Source organism: Semicossyphus pulcher, unplaced genomic scaffold (assembly GCF_022749685.1).
Source record: "Semicossyphus pulcher isolate SPU_LCO1_2020_fin unplaced genomic scaffold, fSemPul1.0.p SCAF_6, whole genome shotgun sequence".
Taxonomy (NCBI): Eukaryota; Metazoa; Chordata; class Actinopteri; order Labriformes; family Labridae; genus Semicossyphus; species Semicossyphus pulcher.
Window position 1 is genome coordinate 10,301,790 of NW_027211737.1, and position 14,713 is coordinate 10,316,502.

The 14,713-nt window shown below is 38.6% G+C and overlaps 1 protein-coding gene across 1 annotated transcript; it reads left to right on the forward strand.

The window, feature by feature from the left end:
• Positions 1–143: 143 nt before the first annotated feature.
• LOC138609766 (zinc finger protein 721-like) lies at positions 144–10,455 on the forward strand. Its single transcript, XM_069682415.1, has 6 exons — positions 144–413; positions 578–1,507; positions 2,755–2,916; positions 3,262–4,002; positions 4,935–5,096; positions 7,171–10,455. The coding sequence occupies exons 1-6, from the start codon at positions 242–244 to the stop codon at positions 9,423–9,425; spliced, it is 4,422 nt and encodes a 1,473-aa protein (XP_069538516.1). The 5' UTR covers positions 144–241; the 3' UTR covers positions 9,426–10,455.
• Positions 10,456–14,713: the final 4,258 nt, after the last annotated feature.

Genomic DNA, 14,713 nt, shown 5'->3' on the forward strand with positions numbered 1-14,713 from the left:
ATGACATAATGTCTTTTATTTCATAATTTGACTTAACATGCTTGCGGAAATTGGCTTCTGTAAACAACCCTAAATGTAGGCGGAACTTAAGCTAAGTCATTAACACTGCCGGAATGTATTAATGTGACATCCAGCGGAAGTAAACAAACGATAGGAGCGTTAGCTAAATGCCGGTGTAGCATTAACAGAGAGATGATATTGTTGTTCTCTGGCTGATTGTGACATTTGCAATTCAGCAACAATGTCTTCAGTTCAATACATGAGAGAGTTTATCAACGAGCGACTAACAGCTGCTGCTGAAGAAATATTCGGGGTTTTAGAAAAAACTATTGTTGAGTACGAAGAGGAGATCGATCGTCAGCGCAGACTGTTGGATGATGTTTGGAAACCCGAAATAAAGTTACACAGGATAGGTGTGTAAAACTCAAGTATTCGAATAAAAATAAGAGAGGGATTTGTTTTATGCATCAATTTCATTGTTAAAATTATAACCCGGTACTATTTTCCTCTCATGTCTGCATTCATTTCCTTCTCCATCACAATAGTAACCAATTCCTTATGCTCTCTCTTCTTTCAGAGCTCCCACAGCCGCATGTCTATACAGAGAAGGAGGACCAGCAGCGCTGTAACCAGGAGAGGAGCTCTAGTATGGACCAAGAGGACCCAGAGCCTCCAGGGATTAAAGAGGAACAGGAGGAACTCTGTACCAGTCAGGAGGAAGAGCAGCTTGTGCTGAAACAGGAAACTGATACCTTTAAGTTGACTCTTACTTGTGAGGAAAGTGACCACAGTGAGCCAGAAACAAAAAGTGACCACCGGCTCCTCTTCCACCACTCTAATGAAGCTGAGAACCAAGATCAGAAAGGAGACAAGCATAAAGACTCGGGATCAACTAGAGATACAGAGCCAAACCAACAGCAGAGACATGTCGAAAGCAACATTAACACAATGTACAACTCAACCATGTCAAATAGTAATTGTATTACTCATGGAAGTAAAAAATCTTTCACTTGTGACACATGTGGAAAAGCTTTTAAGCATAAGTCAAGTATGGATATGCACCTGAGGATCCACACAGGTGAGAAGCCGTACCCCTGCAACACCTGCGGGAAAAGGTTTTCTCGGATGCAAGACTTGAATAGGCACATGAGAATCCACACAGGTGAGAAGCCATATACATGCGAAACATGTGGAAAAGGTTTTCTACTTAATTGTCTCGTAAAAAACCATATGAAAATGCACACAGGTGAGAAGCCGTACCCCTGCAACACCTGCGGGAAAAAATTCTCTCGAATGCCCGACTTAAAAAGGCACATTAGAATCCATACAGGTGAGAAGCCATACACTTGCGAAACATGTGGTAGAGCTTTCAGGTATAGAGGTGACTTGATAGTCCACATGAGAAGAGCCCACACGGGTGAGAAGCCGTACCTGTGTAACACTTGTGGGAAAAGATACTTTGATGCGTCTCAACTAGCAAAGCATGCAACATTGCATTCAGTGAAGTAGACTTGTATTTTCAAAATGTATGATTCCGTTCAAGTAATAGCAACACCTCTGTAATTAAGATGTATACAATATTAAATCCAATTTTTTTTTACAGATGTCAATTAAAAAGTGTAAAATTGAAGGTCATACTTAACTCAAAAAGTTTTTTTTACTTATTGCTTTATTCAACCCTACTTGGATGTTTGATACTAGAAGGCTGTTTTCACATTCATCTGCTGAAGAGGAAGGTTTTTCTACTACATAAAACATAAACTGCATGGTCCATACGAGAGATTTTATGACCAATCTTGGTCAATCAATATGTGCTTGCCCATAAGAGATTTGGAAACTTAAAGGTTAGACGAGAATGAAGGAGATTCCTTGTGTCCACCACTAAATCCTAAGCTAGAATATGTATTAATATACGTCTTAAAACATGTTTGGATAAGGATCATTATCAATCAATCAATCAGTCAAATTTGTATAGTGCCAAACATAACTAAAGTTGTTTCGGGAGACTTTACAAAAAGAGCAGGTTTAGACCGTACCCTTTTTTATGTTATTTAGAGAGACACCAAACATGAATCCACCATGAGCAGCACTTAGCAACATTTGGCACGGTGGCAAGAAAAAACTGTCTTGTTAATGTATGTATTACTTCAAGTTCTGGTGTCTTTTTTTTACTGCTTCATTAACTTTCTGGGTTGCAAGGAGGGAGGACCAACAGGGTAAAAACAGTGATGTCGTTGGTACGAAGCTGTACTGTACAATGGCCAATTTTAACTAGAAGATGGTGCTTGCATTATTTTTTCTTTTAAATCAGAGAAACGTTGTATTCAGTCCCACCAATGAGTCAAAAAAAAAAACAAGGTTGAGAGAAGGCAACTTATGGAGTCCCTGTGCACAAGATAAAATTATCAACTACCTTTTGGTACTTCAGGGGCTCTGTAGAAACTAATACTGTACCAAAAAAAGTTATATTTTACAAATTAGTTGTAAAAAAAAATACTGCATAATTTGTTTCATTATCTAAAAAGAACATTTCGTGGATAAATTATAATGTCAAATTTCAAATTTATGTATTAATTTATGTACACGCTCCAGAGCACACGCCATACCAGTAGGTGTCGTTAATGCGCCATAGTGCTTTTTGCCGGCCACCATTTAACATGAAGAAGTAATAGAAGAAGAACCCGTACTGTTGTTCAGCGACTACCTGACTCCGCTGCTTGTGAAGTTTATTTTATACAATGGAGATGTCTTCAGTTCATTGTTTGAAAAACTTCGTCAACGAGCGACTAACTGCTGCAGCTGAAGAAATATTCCGAGTGTTTGAAAAAACTTTATTTGTATACCAAGAGGAGATCGTTCGCCAGCGCAGACTGTTGGATATCGTCCTGAAACCAGAGATAAAACTACAAAGGAGCGGTGTGTAAAATTATTAAATTGATTGATGGGACGTTGGATCAGAAATTTCCTAAAATAGTGATACCAATCATCCTTTAAGGAAGATGAGTTGGATAAGATACTCAATTTGGTCTTATTTTTCTTTACTTATCTATAAACAAACAATCAAGGCATCATGAATACAAGGTTCTAGCTCAGTCCTAATCTATCTGTGTTATTAGGTCACAATACTGAACAGTATGTTGAGTCTTATTATTGATGGATGCCATTATGACAATGTGTGTCTTCTAACTCACGCCGGATCCAAAGCTGTGGATGCCTTGAGATCCTTACACTAAAGAGTACATACTTTGTCCTTCCCTTCAGATCACCCACAGCCATCTGTCGGAAATGAGGGGGCTCTTGACCAACAGCAGTGTGAGCAGGAGAAAAACACCTGTCTGGACCATGCAGAGCAAGAGCTACAGATTAAACAGGAGCAGGAAGAAGTTGGCACCAGTTATGAAGAAGAGCAGTTTGACATGCACAAGGATACAGAAGCCTTTAAGTTGAGTCCTGCTTATGAGGGAATAAACCACAGTGAAGAGAAGATTCTACTTTTGGATCCTGATCAAAATCAGAGTGCAGCAGAGCAAGGACCCCAGTCCAACTATTCAGATGAAAGGATGCAATATGAATCTGAAAGAAATACGTGTTTAGTCACAGACCTCAACAGGGACCAGGCTTTTAGAACAGGAGAGAAACAGTACATGTGCGGCATCTGTGGAGAAAGTTTCAAAATGAATACAGACTTGAAAGTGCACTTGAAAATTCACACAGGCGAAAAGCCTTTCCGCTGTATGTACTGCGAGAAGGAGTTTGCTTTCAGCTCGTCACTGTCAAGGCATCTCCGAGTGCACACAGGGGAGAAGCCTTATGAATGTAGTTTGTGTGGAAAGAGGTTTAATGTCAGCACAACCTTGAAAGTCCACTACAGAATCCACACAGGTGAAAAACCGTATAAATGCAAGACTTGTGAAAAGGCTTTTACCACCTGCTCAAACCTAAAGAAGCACATGTCTCAACATAATAAAGAGGGTCGAAGTAGTGTATACAGACAAAGTTACTGAAAACCATATGAAATGCTGCAGGCTGCAACTTTCTTTGTTTAACTTTTGAAGTTAGTGTTGTCAGTGGTATCATCTGGGATCCATCAATCCATTATCAAAACCGCTTATCCTGTTCAGGGTTTATCTGGTATCATGGACTTGAATAAAATTGGAAAATGTTGCAAAATCTGCATGGATTGTTTCCTCGATCGACTTGTATTCAGAAATATTTTTTCACCAACAATATACATATTAACACTTTTATTTCACTGTATCACATTAAGTTTCACATCTAAGTTTCATCACATTGCTTCACCATTATTTGAGCACATGCAACAACTCAGAAGAGAAATGGCGAAGAGGTAAATGTGTTGATTGTAAGAAACTTTTTATTAATCGACGTCTTGTATATACATTTTTTGCTCACTTGATTTTGTAATATGGTATTTGGTTTTAACTTATAGTTGCCATCCACATGGAATGACCTTGATTAGTTTTAGAAGTTATTTATTAGGGTTAGAGTTAGGCAACACCGTATTTTAGTGGGTTGGGAACAGAGTTATTATAGTTTTGAAATTTTCATTAGTTTTTATTACAAATATCAAATACAGCCTTAAATGTAGCAATGTAGTTTTTTTAATCTTTGTGAACGGCTATCTACGTATTGTTTAGACTCTGAGCAACACCACGGTGTAAAAACAACATATTTGTTGCGTACTTGTAGTTTTCAGTTTTCACATTATCATTAACAGCTCATGAACACACCGGTAATCCGAAACTCTAAAGCACGATTTACCAAACTCGGGCAATGAAATCATCCGAGGAGCACCTGAATGCTGCATAGGCGGAAGGAAACGTAACTGAGAGCTCAAATCGAGCTAGCACGAAGATAGTTTGAAGAAGTTTAAGCAAGAAAGATAGTATCGTTTTTAAATTTCACAATGTCCTCAGTCCAAAGTATGAGACAGTTTGTCTGTGATCGACTAACTGCGGCTGCACAAGAGATACTCGGGGCTTTTGAAAAGAAAACAGAACATTACGAGGCAGAAATCGCTCGTCAACGCAGACTTTTGGACTCTGTCCTAACACCTGAGATAAAGTTACATCGGACAGGTTGGAACATTTACAATGTTTTTTGTAAATGAAGTCAGTTCTGTGTAAAATCAGTCTTATGCATTTGGGGACTTGACATGTTATAGCTATGTTTATCTTCATTACAGCTAAACCAGTCTGACATGTAACGAAATATTTTATTAAGCAAGCATGACGTTTACGAATTGTTACAAACGTTCACTTTAATAATCTTATTTGTAGTAACACGATACATGTTTTACATGTGATGCCACATTACATGCGGAAGTCTCCGTTGTACTTTAGTCCTATCCCCGAGGCGCAATAGTGCACGTGACAACAGACAGCGCCTAAACTGACCGGACTACTTCTGTCAACAATGAGCAATCGTGGAACCTAAAGGTTTTGTCAACTAGCTTCAGTGGTCAAAAGCTATTTATGCATTGATACATCAGTATTAACAATCTAATATCACATTAAACAATCACTCGCTCAGTGCCCTTTTTTCTTTTTACTTTTGAAGAGTTAAAGTACATATTAAAGGGGCCATATCTTTAGAATGGATGTTATCATATTATGCATGGGTTTCACATTTTTGGGTGTTTATTGTTCACAGTGAAAAAGTGAAAACTGCATAATTACAGAATTACATTTTTAAAAAGGTCGCCTCTGACATGGGAAGTTCAGAATAGCTACAGGTTTCTGCATAGAACCTTGCTTTCTCGACCAAATGTCATTCACTGTCATTCCCCTCAGGCTGCCTTCTTGTGCTAGCTTGTAGTCGAGTTGTTGTCAAGATTTCAACTTACAATTGCCAATACCTCCTGGCGATTCTGGCTCGTACATACAGTATGAGACAGAATAATCGATCATAGAGCAGTCATGTTTTCTACAACTTTGGAGTGATAGTGCAGTGCGGCCACACCCCCACGTGGGATCGCACATGTGGGGGAGGGGCTACGTGGTCACTCCAAATACTGTCAGCCAATTGTGGCTGAGGTCTAACCTTTTAATGGCAAAATGGTTTGTTCATTTTAGGAGGCTCAAAAAATAATTAAATTAAAAATGTAAACAAAGGCAGCATACAGTTTAACCGCTTCATCTGACCCCTTCCCTCCCACCAGTGGTTTCTGGAATAAAAATAACCATATAGAAATAATCAATCTTGTTGCTGATGGTCTGGTTTGCTTTTGTAGGTCATATAGAGTGATCAGAATTTATTTCAGTCTGTTTCATAAACAGCGAAAAACTCCTCACAGGACCTTTTTAAGGACAAAACTTGTGTAACTATACTTTTGGCATTTGAAATGCAGGACTTGAGTGTTTTTTCTTTGTGGTTTTACTTCTGAGTACTCTTCAAATACTCACAGCCAGTTAGGAATTGTGAAATTGTGATCCAAAAAAGTGTATGACTGAAGAAAAGTAGAAATAGAAGAAAATAGAGAAGCATTTTTGCTAAATTATTCTAAATAAATGAAAATAGTAACTACTATTTTTTGGTTATGGTTGTTATTAAGTATTCTTCCCTTAATTTCCTATATTAATCAGTTAATTGGTTTAATACCTAATAAAAGACAATAATTGTTTGTTTTTTGTCCAATCAGTATTTCAGAGATACCAAAGGCGTTACATTGCATTATCACAGAAAAGGATTACATGAACATTAATTTGGTTATTAAAACGTTTCAATTTTTTTTTTCTGTGAATTGATTACAGTTTTGATTAATCAATAAATCACTCTCACATTTGACAACAATAAAACAACATATAACATAAGCTCCATTGGCTGTTGTAATAATTTTTTATGACATTCTTGCCAAACACATTAAACAAAGAGGTTTGTGCAACAAACATTTAGTACAAGATCGTCTGACCCAAATACTTTTGTGCAGTGAGGATTATGGCACCTCTGGATTACACATTATGCCTCTCTGGTGCGATGTAGTGCAGGACTGTTGATATCATTGCATGTATATTTTTTGCTAGAGGAACTAGTGTTTTTTCCAATTTGCATTGTTTATTATAGATTTAAAAAAAATCAAAGCTGGTTAATATAGGTGTAATCTGTATATTTACAAAATATCCTCATTGTCCCATTCCTTTTCCTTCCCTTCAGAGCTCACGCAGATATCTCACCATAAGGATGGGGAGGTTTTCCTCAGCCAGCAGCAGCAAAACTTTAACGACGACACAAGCTCCAGTCTGGACCTGAGAGATCCTCCACAGATAAAAGAGGAACATGAGGAAATGTGCGTAAGTCAGCAAGGAACGCAGTTTGCACAACAACAGGATGCTAATGCCTCTAAGTTGATTCCAACCTGTGCCCAAAGTAAGGGTGCAGAAAACGAAGACCTGCAATCCAGCCTCTCAAACAAAGATGTATCATGTGGACCTGACAGTGCAGAACCAGTAAGACATACTGAGTCAACACAAAATAAGACGAGCAATGACGAGAGCACAACATTATCTTCAAGAACTGAACCGACCCTAAATACAGAATGCAGTGATGGGAATAAAACATCAGCTACAAGTACTGAAACAACACCACATGAGAACCGTAACAATGACAAGAAAACATCACATGGAGATACTGAGCCAGCACCCCATAACAAACATAACGATGTAACTAAAACATCAGCCATAAGTACTGGGCTAACACCGAATGAGGAGGATAAGGAAAAGGAAACATCTACTGAAAGTACTGAAGCAACACCACATGAGAAAGGTGACAATGACAAGAAAACATCACATGGAGATACTGAGCCAGCACCCCATAGCAAACATAACGATGTAACTAAAACATCAGCCATAAGTACTGGGCTAACACCGAATGAGGAGGATAAGGAAAAGGAAACGTCTACTGAAAGTACTGAAGCAACACCACATGAGAAAGGTGACAATGACAAGAAAACATCACATGGAGATACTGAGCCAGCACCCCAAAAAAACCATGATGATGTAAGTAAAACAACCGTAAGTACTGGGCTAACACCAAATGAGAATCTTAAGGAAGAGGACACAACATCAACTAAAAGTACTGAAGCAACACCAAATACGAAATGTACCGATAACATCACAACTTCAGCTGAAAGTGCCAAACTTACACCGAATGAGGAAAGTAATGATGAGAACCAAATAATAAAAGGAAATAATGAATCAACACGAACTCGGAAGAGCCAAAGTGGGAGACCAGTCTCGATTGAGCCACCAAAGAAGAAGAGTAACAGTGCGAAAACAACATCAGCTAAAAGTACTGATCCAAAAGCAAACAGGAAACAAAGTGACAGGAAAGTAACATCAACTTCAAGTACTAATCCAGCGCCTAAGAAGAGACCCAATAGTAGGAAAACTTCTGCTTCTGATGGAAGTGTTGAGTCAAAATCAGCTTTGAGTACAGAGCCGCCACCGAATAAGAAACGCAATGATGGGAAAATAACATCAACTACAAGACCGAAGCCAACACAAAATAAACAAAAAGATGGGAGCTCAAAATCAACTCGACGTAGTGAGACGACACCAAATAAGAAAACTAACAAAAGAAGCACAATGCCTACAAGAAGCAAGGTGCCAACACCACATAAAAGACCCAATGATAGAAGTACAACATCAAATGGAAGCTCTGACCCACCACCTAAGAAGAAAGATACAAACACATCAGGTGGTAGTGTCCAGGATGATAACCCTTACAAGTGCGACAGGTGCGGTAAAGTGATGACAAATTTCAAAAACTACAAATTCCACATGAAATCGCACACTGTGGAAAAGACTCACAAATGTAAGACTTGTGGGAAAATGTTCAGGGAGAGTTGGGATTTAAATAAACACATCGTAATCCACACTGTCAACAAGCCTTTCAAATGCGACGATTGCGGTAAAGGATTCAACCGGCAATATAATCTCGATCTGCACGCTCGTGTTCACACCGGGGAAAAGCCGTTCAAATGCACCGTCTGTGCTAAAAGCTTCAGCTCGGGCGTCAATATGAAGAAGCACTTGAGAATTCACACAGGCGAGAAGCCGTACACCTGCAGCGACTGCGGGAAGGAGTTTGCGGATTCTTCGTCTTTCAAAATCCACCAGCGTGTGCATTCGGGGGAAAAGCCCTATCAGTGTTCCTTTTGCGAGGACAGATTTGCGGCGAGGTCGACGTTAACAAGGCACATCAGGACACACACAGGTGAAAAGCCATACAAGTGCAGTGTGTGTGAGAAGTCGTTTGGTCATAGAACAGACCTGAAAGAACACATGAGGCTACACACTGGGGAGAAGCCTTACAAATGCAGTACCTGCGAGGAACAGTTCTCCACTTGGACAAAACTGAACAAACACAAGAGGGTCCACACAAGCGACGAACAAAGCACCTCTGCTTAAAAACATGGCTACACAAGACTTTTGATGAAATAAATTGAATTGCACTAAAGTGGAAACCCTACTGATATTTTAACTTTTTTTTTTTTTTAAAGGCAAAAAAAGAATGAAATAACTGCAGTGGAACTAGCAATATCATCATTTTTATTTAATGCATTCTTTCCACTGCAGTTCCACAGATGCAGAACTCCAGATTAAGATTTTTTTTGGTTGTAAATAAGAAAAAATGTCTGACCTTTGTTATCTGAATGGTCCAGTTGAAGTGAATGAGTAATGCACTTTTGCATTGCTAATGTCGGATTTAACTTGACCTTAAAGGTGGCTTTATATTAAATATTGTATACCACAAGGGTACCTTTTTGATTAAGCCGATCAAGTTGTTATTGATGAATGTATTTCTCTTTGTCATTTACCAAAATTCTGAATGGTGAGAATGTTTTCTAGGATTGGATTTTATTTTGTGCTGAAAGTAATCTGAGATAAATGAATGTTTTTTTGTTTTTTTTTAAAGATTTTTTTGGCCTTTCATGCCTTTACTGGGAGAGGATAGTGGATAGTGTTGGAAACAGGGGAAGAGAGAGTGGGGATGACATGCAGCAAAGGGCCGAGGGTGGGAGTTGAACTCGGGGCCGCCGCAGCAAGGACTAAAGCCTCTGTATATGGTCACCGATTTAACTGCTGAGCTAAACCGACGCCTAAATGAATGTTTTAAAGAAAACTGTAAAAAACCTGTTATTAATTGTGGTTTTAAATTTTATGAAGCATCCAGATAATGAGAAGGACTGATTGAACAGATCCTCATTTGGGCCTTCCAAAGTTTACTGGTGGTTTAATACACAGAAATGTTTTTTTTATTCAATGTATCATTTTTTAATGTGAAAGTGCCTCTTTGTTGTATAAATGCTGCCTGTTGTTGCCTGAATGCCTTGACTTCTGGGTATGTAGTTTGATTTTAAAAGTGCTGCCCATTTCTTTAATCTACAGTACAGTTGTTCTCTAAAGTACTGCAAGTGAATATATTGTACCTGTTTGCTTCATCAATCTTTAATAAATCTATATTAGATTTCTCTTTGAATGATGTGGTTATCATTTCTTCAAGTTTTCTTTTTTTTCTAAACGTAAATTAAACTTTCAGGTTCGGTTCATACTGCTCTTCTCTTTCATGTCTTTGACCAGGTGGCTCTGTTTAGTCAGAAAGGAAATATTGGTTTAATCTTCATGTTGACAGATCAAGTAAATAATTTGATCTTGACCCTGAAATGTATTTGAATAAGTGGCTGTGAAGCAAGTGCAACTAATACAGGCCAATGAACCACACGTAGATCTGATATAGACACATAATGTTATTGAGTAAGTTTATATTGTATGAAATCTTTACGTGCAATCTGATGATCTCTGTACATATCTAGGCTGCCTAATTCTGCTTTTCAGCTAACCATGTGCAGTGTTTTATTAGCATTTAAGGTAAATACATTTCTTGTCGTGGCTGACCATTACATGTTTCTGTGAAAAGTGGATGCTGTAAAGCAGCTGAGGTACTTGGCTGTGTGAGACTCAAATTTAGTCCCCTGTGTGAAGCTAAACAATTTTTAAACCTTCATTTTTAAAAATACCTCTGCGGTTTATCTGTCTCATGGTGTTGCACAGAAACCTCCAAGCAGCATTGGATCAATTGTACCCCATTCTGCCATCTAGTGGTCATTGAAATATTTGCACCATCAAAGTTTATATTTTATACCAAAGTATGAAGTCTAACTCTGCATTTACGTGCTCCCCAGATGCTCGGAATTCACAAGTTTGGAAGTAGTTTTTTGACTTTGTTCAAGAGTCTAGCTCACAACAAAACAACTGGACAGAGCCAGACACTGGGAAATGCGAGTAGACCTAGACCAAAGACTCTGCTGACATTGCAGCAACCAGTCCTTCAAGAATAACCCCGCTCCAGGAGATTTGTAACAACCAGTCCTATTAATGAATCTAACAACATGGACGCTACCAAGATAATATGTTGTGTTTTTACTGCTCAGAACTAATCAAGGTCACAATTTGCATTGACGGTAACAGCTTAATATCATATTACCCATTAGCCTACATATGACCCAAAAAATGTATGCAAAACATGAATTCATAAAACGTTTCTTGCTATCAACTTTTACTTTGTCGGCCATTTTTCCCCCCCCGTCATATGACGTACTACATTACGGGCTGTGTTGTGACTTGAGGGGGCATTCACGGGAATTTTAGTCAGAAAATCTTTTTTTGTCCGATTACTACGCGACACATTCATCACATGAATGTAAGGTGACACCACCAGCAGGACCAACAGCTTATTTTCCCAGGCTTCAAAATAAAATAAATGCTAATTCGGCTTAAAATGTACACAACATCATTAGTTAATAGGCTACTCATTGAATCTAACACAGCCTGTGACCTAGTATTCTAACTAATACACTCACACATGACACACTTCTATTTACTGCGACATAAATCAAACGCACCCTTTCACCTTTGCATGGCGGTCACATTTGCAAAGTCACGTGCTGAAACAGGTAGGCTAGCAGTAATTATCATCTAATTAGCAACTAAGCCTGTGAACAGTATGATCCAGTTGTTTATGGAACAATGTGTGGAGGATTAACGTGTTTGCTGCATGTTTTCTGCTCTGTTTCTTGACTATGCTTCACTAAGATGCACAGATGCACTACAGAAGGACCACTCTCCTCACCTGCAGCAGTGGACCAAAATGTTCAGGTCTGTGGAGATGCTAAAGATCAGCTGCTTCAAGTCTTCAAGGTATGTTGCTGCTTTTGTCATAACTCTTAAATTGTTAGAAAATGTAGGCTCTTTTTAGTCTGGTTTGTTGTCCTGACGTGAGTGTATTTTTGAACTATGATGATATTGTGTTCAATTTCTTTGCATCTGCCAACTGCAAATTTTGTCATTAATATTCATGATGAATCCATTTCTAGAGATTGATGATTGTTTTTACTTTGGTTTTTTTTTTATCAATTGTATGATGACTTCAGGCTACTGATTTACATGGGCCCAGTGGTAAAGGGAATCCATGATGGAGTTGGTATGAGGCTGAATAGGTGTACACAATAGTTGGAGGGATCTTTGGTTTGGTTTTGTTTCTCACCCAGAGGTTGTTTTTTGGGGGGTTACCCACTGTCTCACAGCAAACCTGGTTGTCTTTTGGGATCTATGATACTGTTTTTCTGAATGTTTAGGCCTATTTACTTCTTGAAAACATCATTCTCTTTATTATTTACCTTTAACATTGGCTTCTTAGGAACCAAACATGGTGTTTATTTTCAGCTAAGCATTTGGTTGTATTTCAACTCAATGTGTTCAGAGGTCGAGGCCTGCTACATATTATTTCATGACAGTTTAGTATGCGTGTTGTTAATTATTTGCTACAAGATATTTTCTAGCGTGCAGCCGTGCATTCACTTTAAAGTAATCGATGTTGTTGTCTGTTATGCTTGGCATCATTGCCCATCTGCGCACTCTTGTGTAACACTGCTGCACCTCCTGCTGCTTCTGCTGCTCTGATATCCTTCCATCAGCAAACACCTGTAGTCTCTGCCTCTACGATCCCTTTGGGAGTGATTATTATCTTTTATTAACTGCCAAGTTGCGCTCGCTGGTTGCTTCTTAGGAATGATGAAATAAGAGTCTTGAGAGAGCAAATAACATCGCTATGCTAATATAATACATTCATTTTACATGAGTAGTTGGCTTGCTGAACTCTATTGTAAAAACTGAAATGTTACAAAGGCTGAAGAAGTTTGAACTCTGCAGGCGTTTAATCCCCTCCACCTTTTCTTTTTGTGTTTTTTGCTAGAAAGCTGCAAATATTTCATCGCAGATCGAGATCCAACTATTGTGGCATTCTTTGATAGATGGGTTGATGGCTGATATAAAGATATTATACTATAGTTTAAGAATTGATAATATAGTTGTTGACTGAGAATTTGACTATTAAGTGACACTAATAAAGAAATGTTAAATTTAACTCGAAATGACATCTATACATTTATCAACACTATTCATATGGTGGGATGTAGTCTTCATACATAGAGACTCTGAGACTCATGAGCAAGCACTTTTGGCTTTAACTTGGGAGATTTTAATGTTTGTTTTTTTTCAGTTGTGTATTATTATTTCTTTCATATCTCTATATTATGTTGCATATTGTTTTTACAGCTTTAATCTCTTGCAGCTGTCTTCAATGCCGCCTTTCTGCCTTTACATTTTTTTTAAAAATTGCAATGCTGTGAAGCACGCTGTGTCTGCTGCTCAGAAAATTCCTGTCAATAATATGATTATGATTGTCATTGTATTCTCAAACCTTATAAGTTGTAAAACGAGAGGATGAATATAGCAGCCATGAAGTCTTTCCCACTAATCAACTGCAGACCTTCCATAAAAACCTTCCTCCAAAACACACAAAAATATTTATTTGTACATCTAAAAGGCAGCAGCTGAGACAAATGTTATAATTTGTCTTCAGCACGGAGGGAATGCTTTGGTTTAGTCAGAACTTAGAGCAATATAATGTAGGCCTAAGATGTCTCTGAAACAGGGGAAAACGAACTGAATTAAATCCTCATTTGTGAGCGTCAAATTGGGATTTAGATGTTTAGTGCAAATGTGATCAATTGTGGATTCCAGGAAGAAGATCCAGGAATCATCACAGGTCAGAAATCCTGACTCCTGTGCTCTCGTGCTCTCAGCAGGTTGGCACAGCCTGTCACTGTCTATTATCTGGCTGACATTTTATTTTCCAGCAAACACTGTGGAAATGGGATTGGAAAGCGTCCAGGAGAGGAAGCTGAGTTGTTCTCTCTCATATCGGCAGAGCTCCATACACAAAAAACACCACAGAGCTAAAGTCAAACACTGTGTCTGTCGCTTTACCTTCAGCTGTGTCAGCATCACTGCCACTTTTTCTCTTATTCACACACACACACACAAGTTCACACGCGCACAGAGCAGAGTATAAGAAGCCCATTGCAAAGTGAATTCCCCTTCTATATCATACTTTCCAAAAAGGCTAGTGGGCCTAAAATGGACACATAAAAAGATTAAAAGGATTCTGTATATTTAACCAAATTACATAAAAGCTTAAATGGATTTGTGATGAAACGCAGAGCTCAGAAACTCTGTCTGTGAAATCCATCATGGTTTTCACAAGCTTTCCCTGGCGATTAGCATTGGCTGGAGCGTTGGCGTGCCCTGCAAATCGAAACCATATTCATTCTGGCCCGACACGCTGGTGCGCTCGC

Bases quoted from the DNA above. Each gene is read 5' to 3' on its own strand.
- LOC138609766 (XM_069682415.1), top strand. From the start codon at position 242: ATGTCTTCAGTTCAATACATGAGAGAGTTTATCAACGAGCGACTAACA. The intron at 414-577 runs GTGTGTAAAACT...CTCTTCTTTCAG, and splicing joins AATAAAGTTACACAGGATAG to AGCTCCCACAGCCGCATGTC. The intron at 2,917-3,261 runs GTGTGTAAAATT...CCTTCCCTTCAG, and splicing joins GATAAAACTACAAAGGAGCG to ATCACCCACAGCCATCTGTC.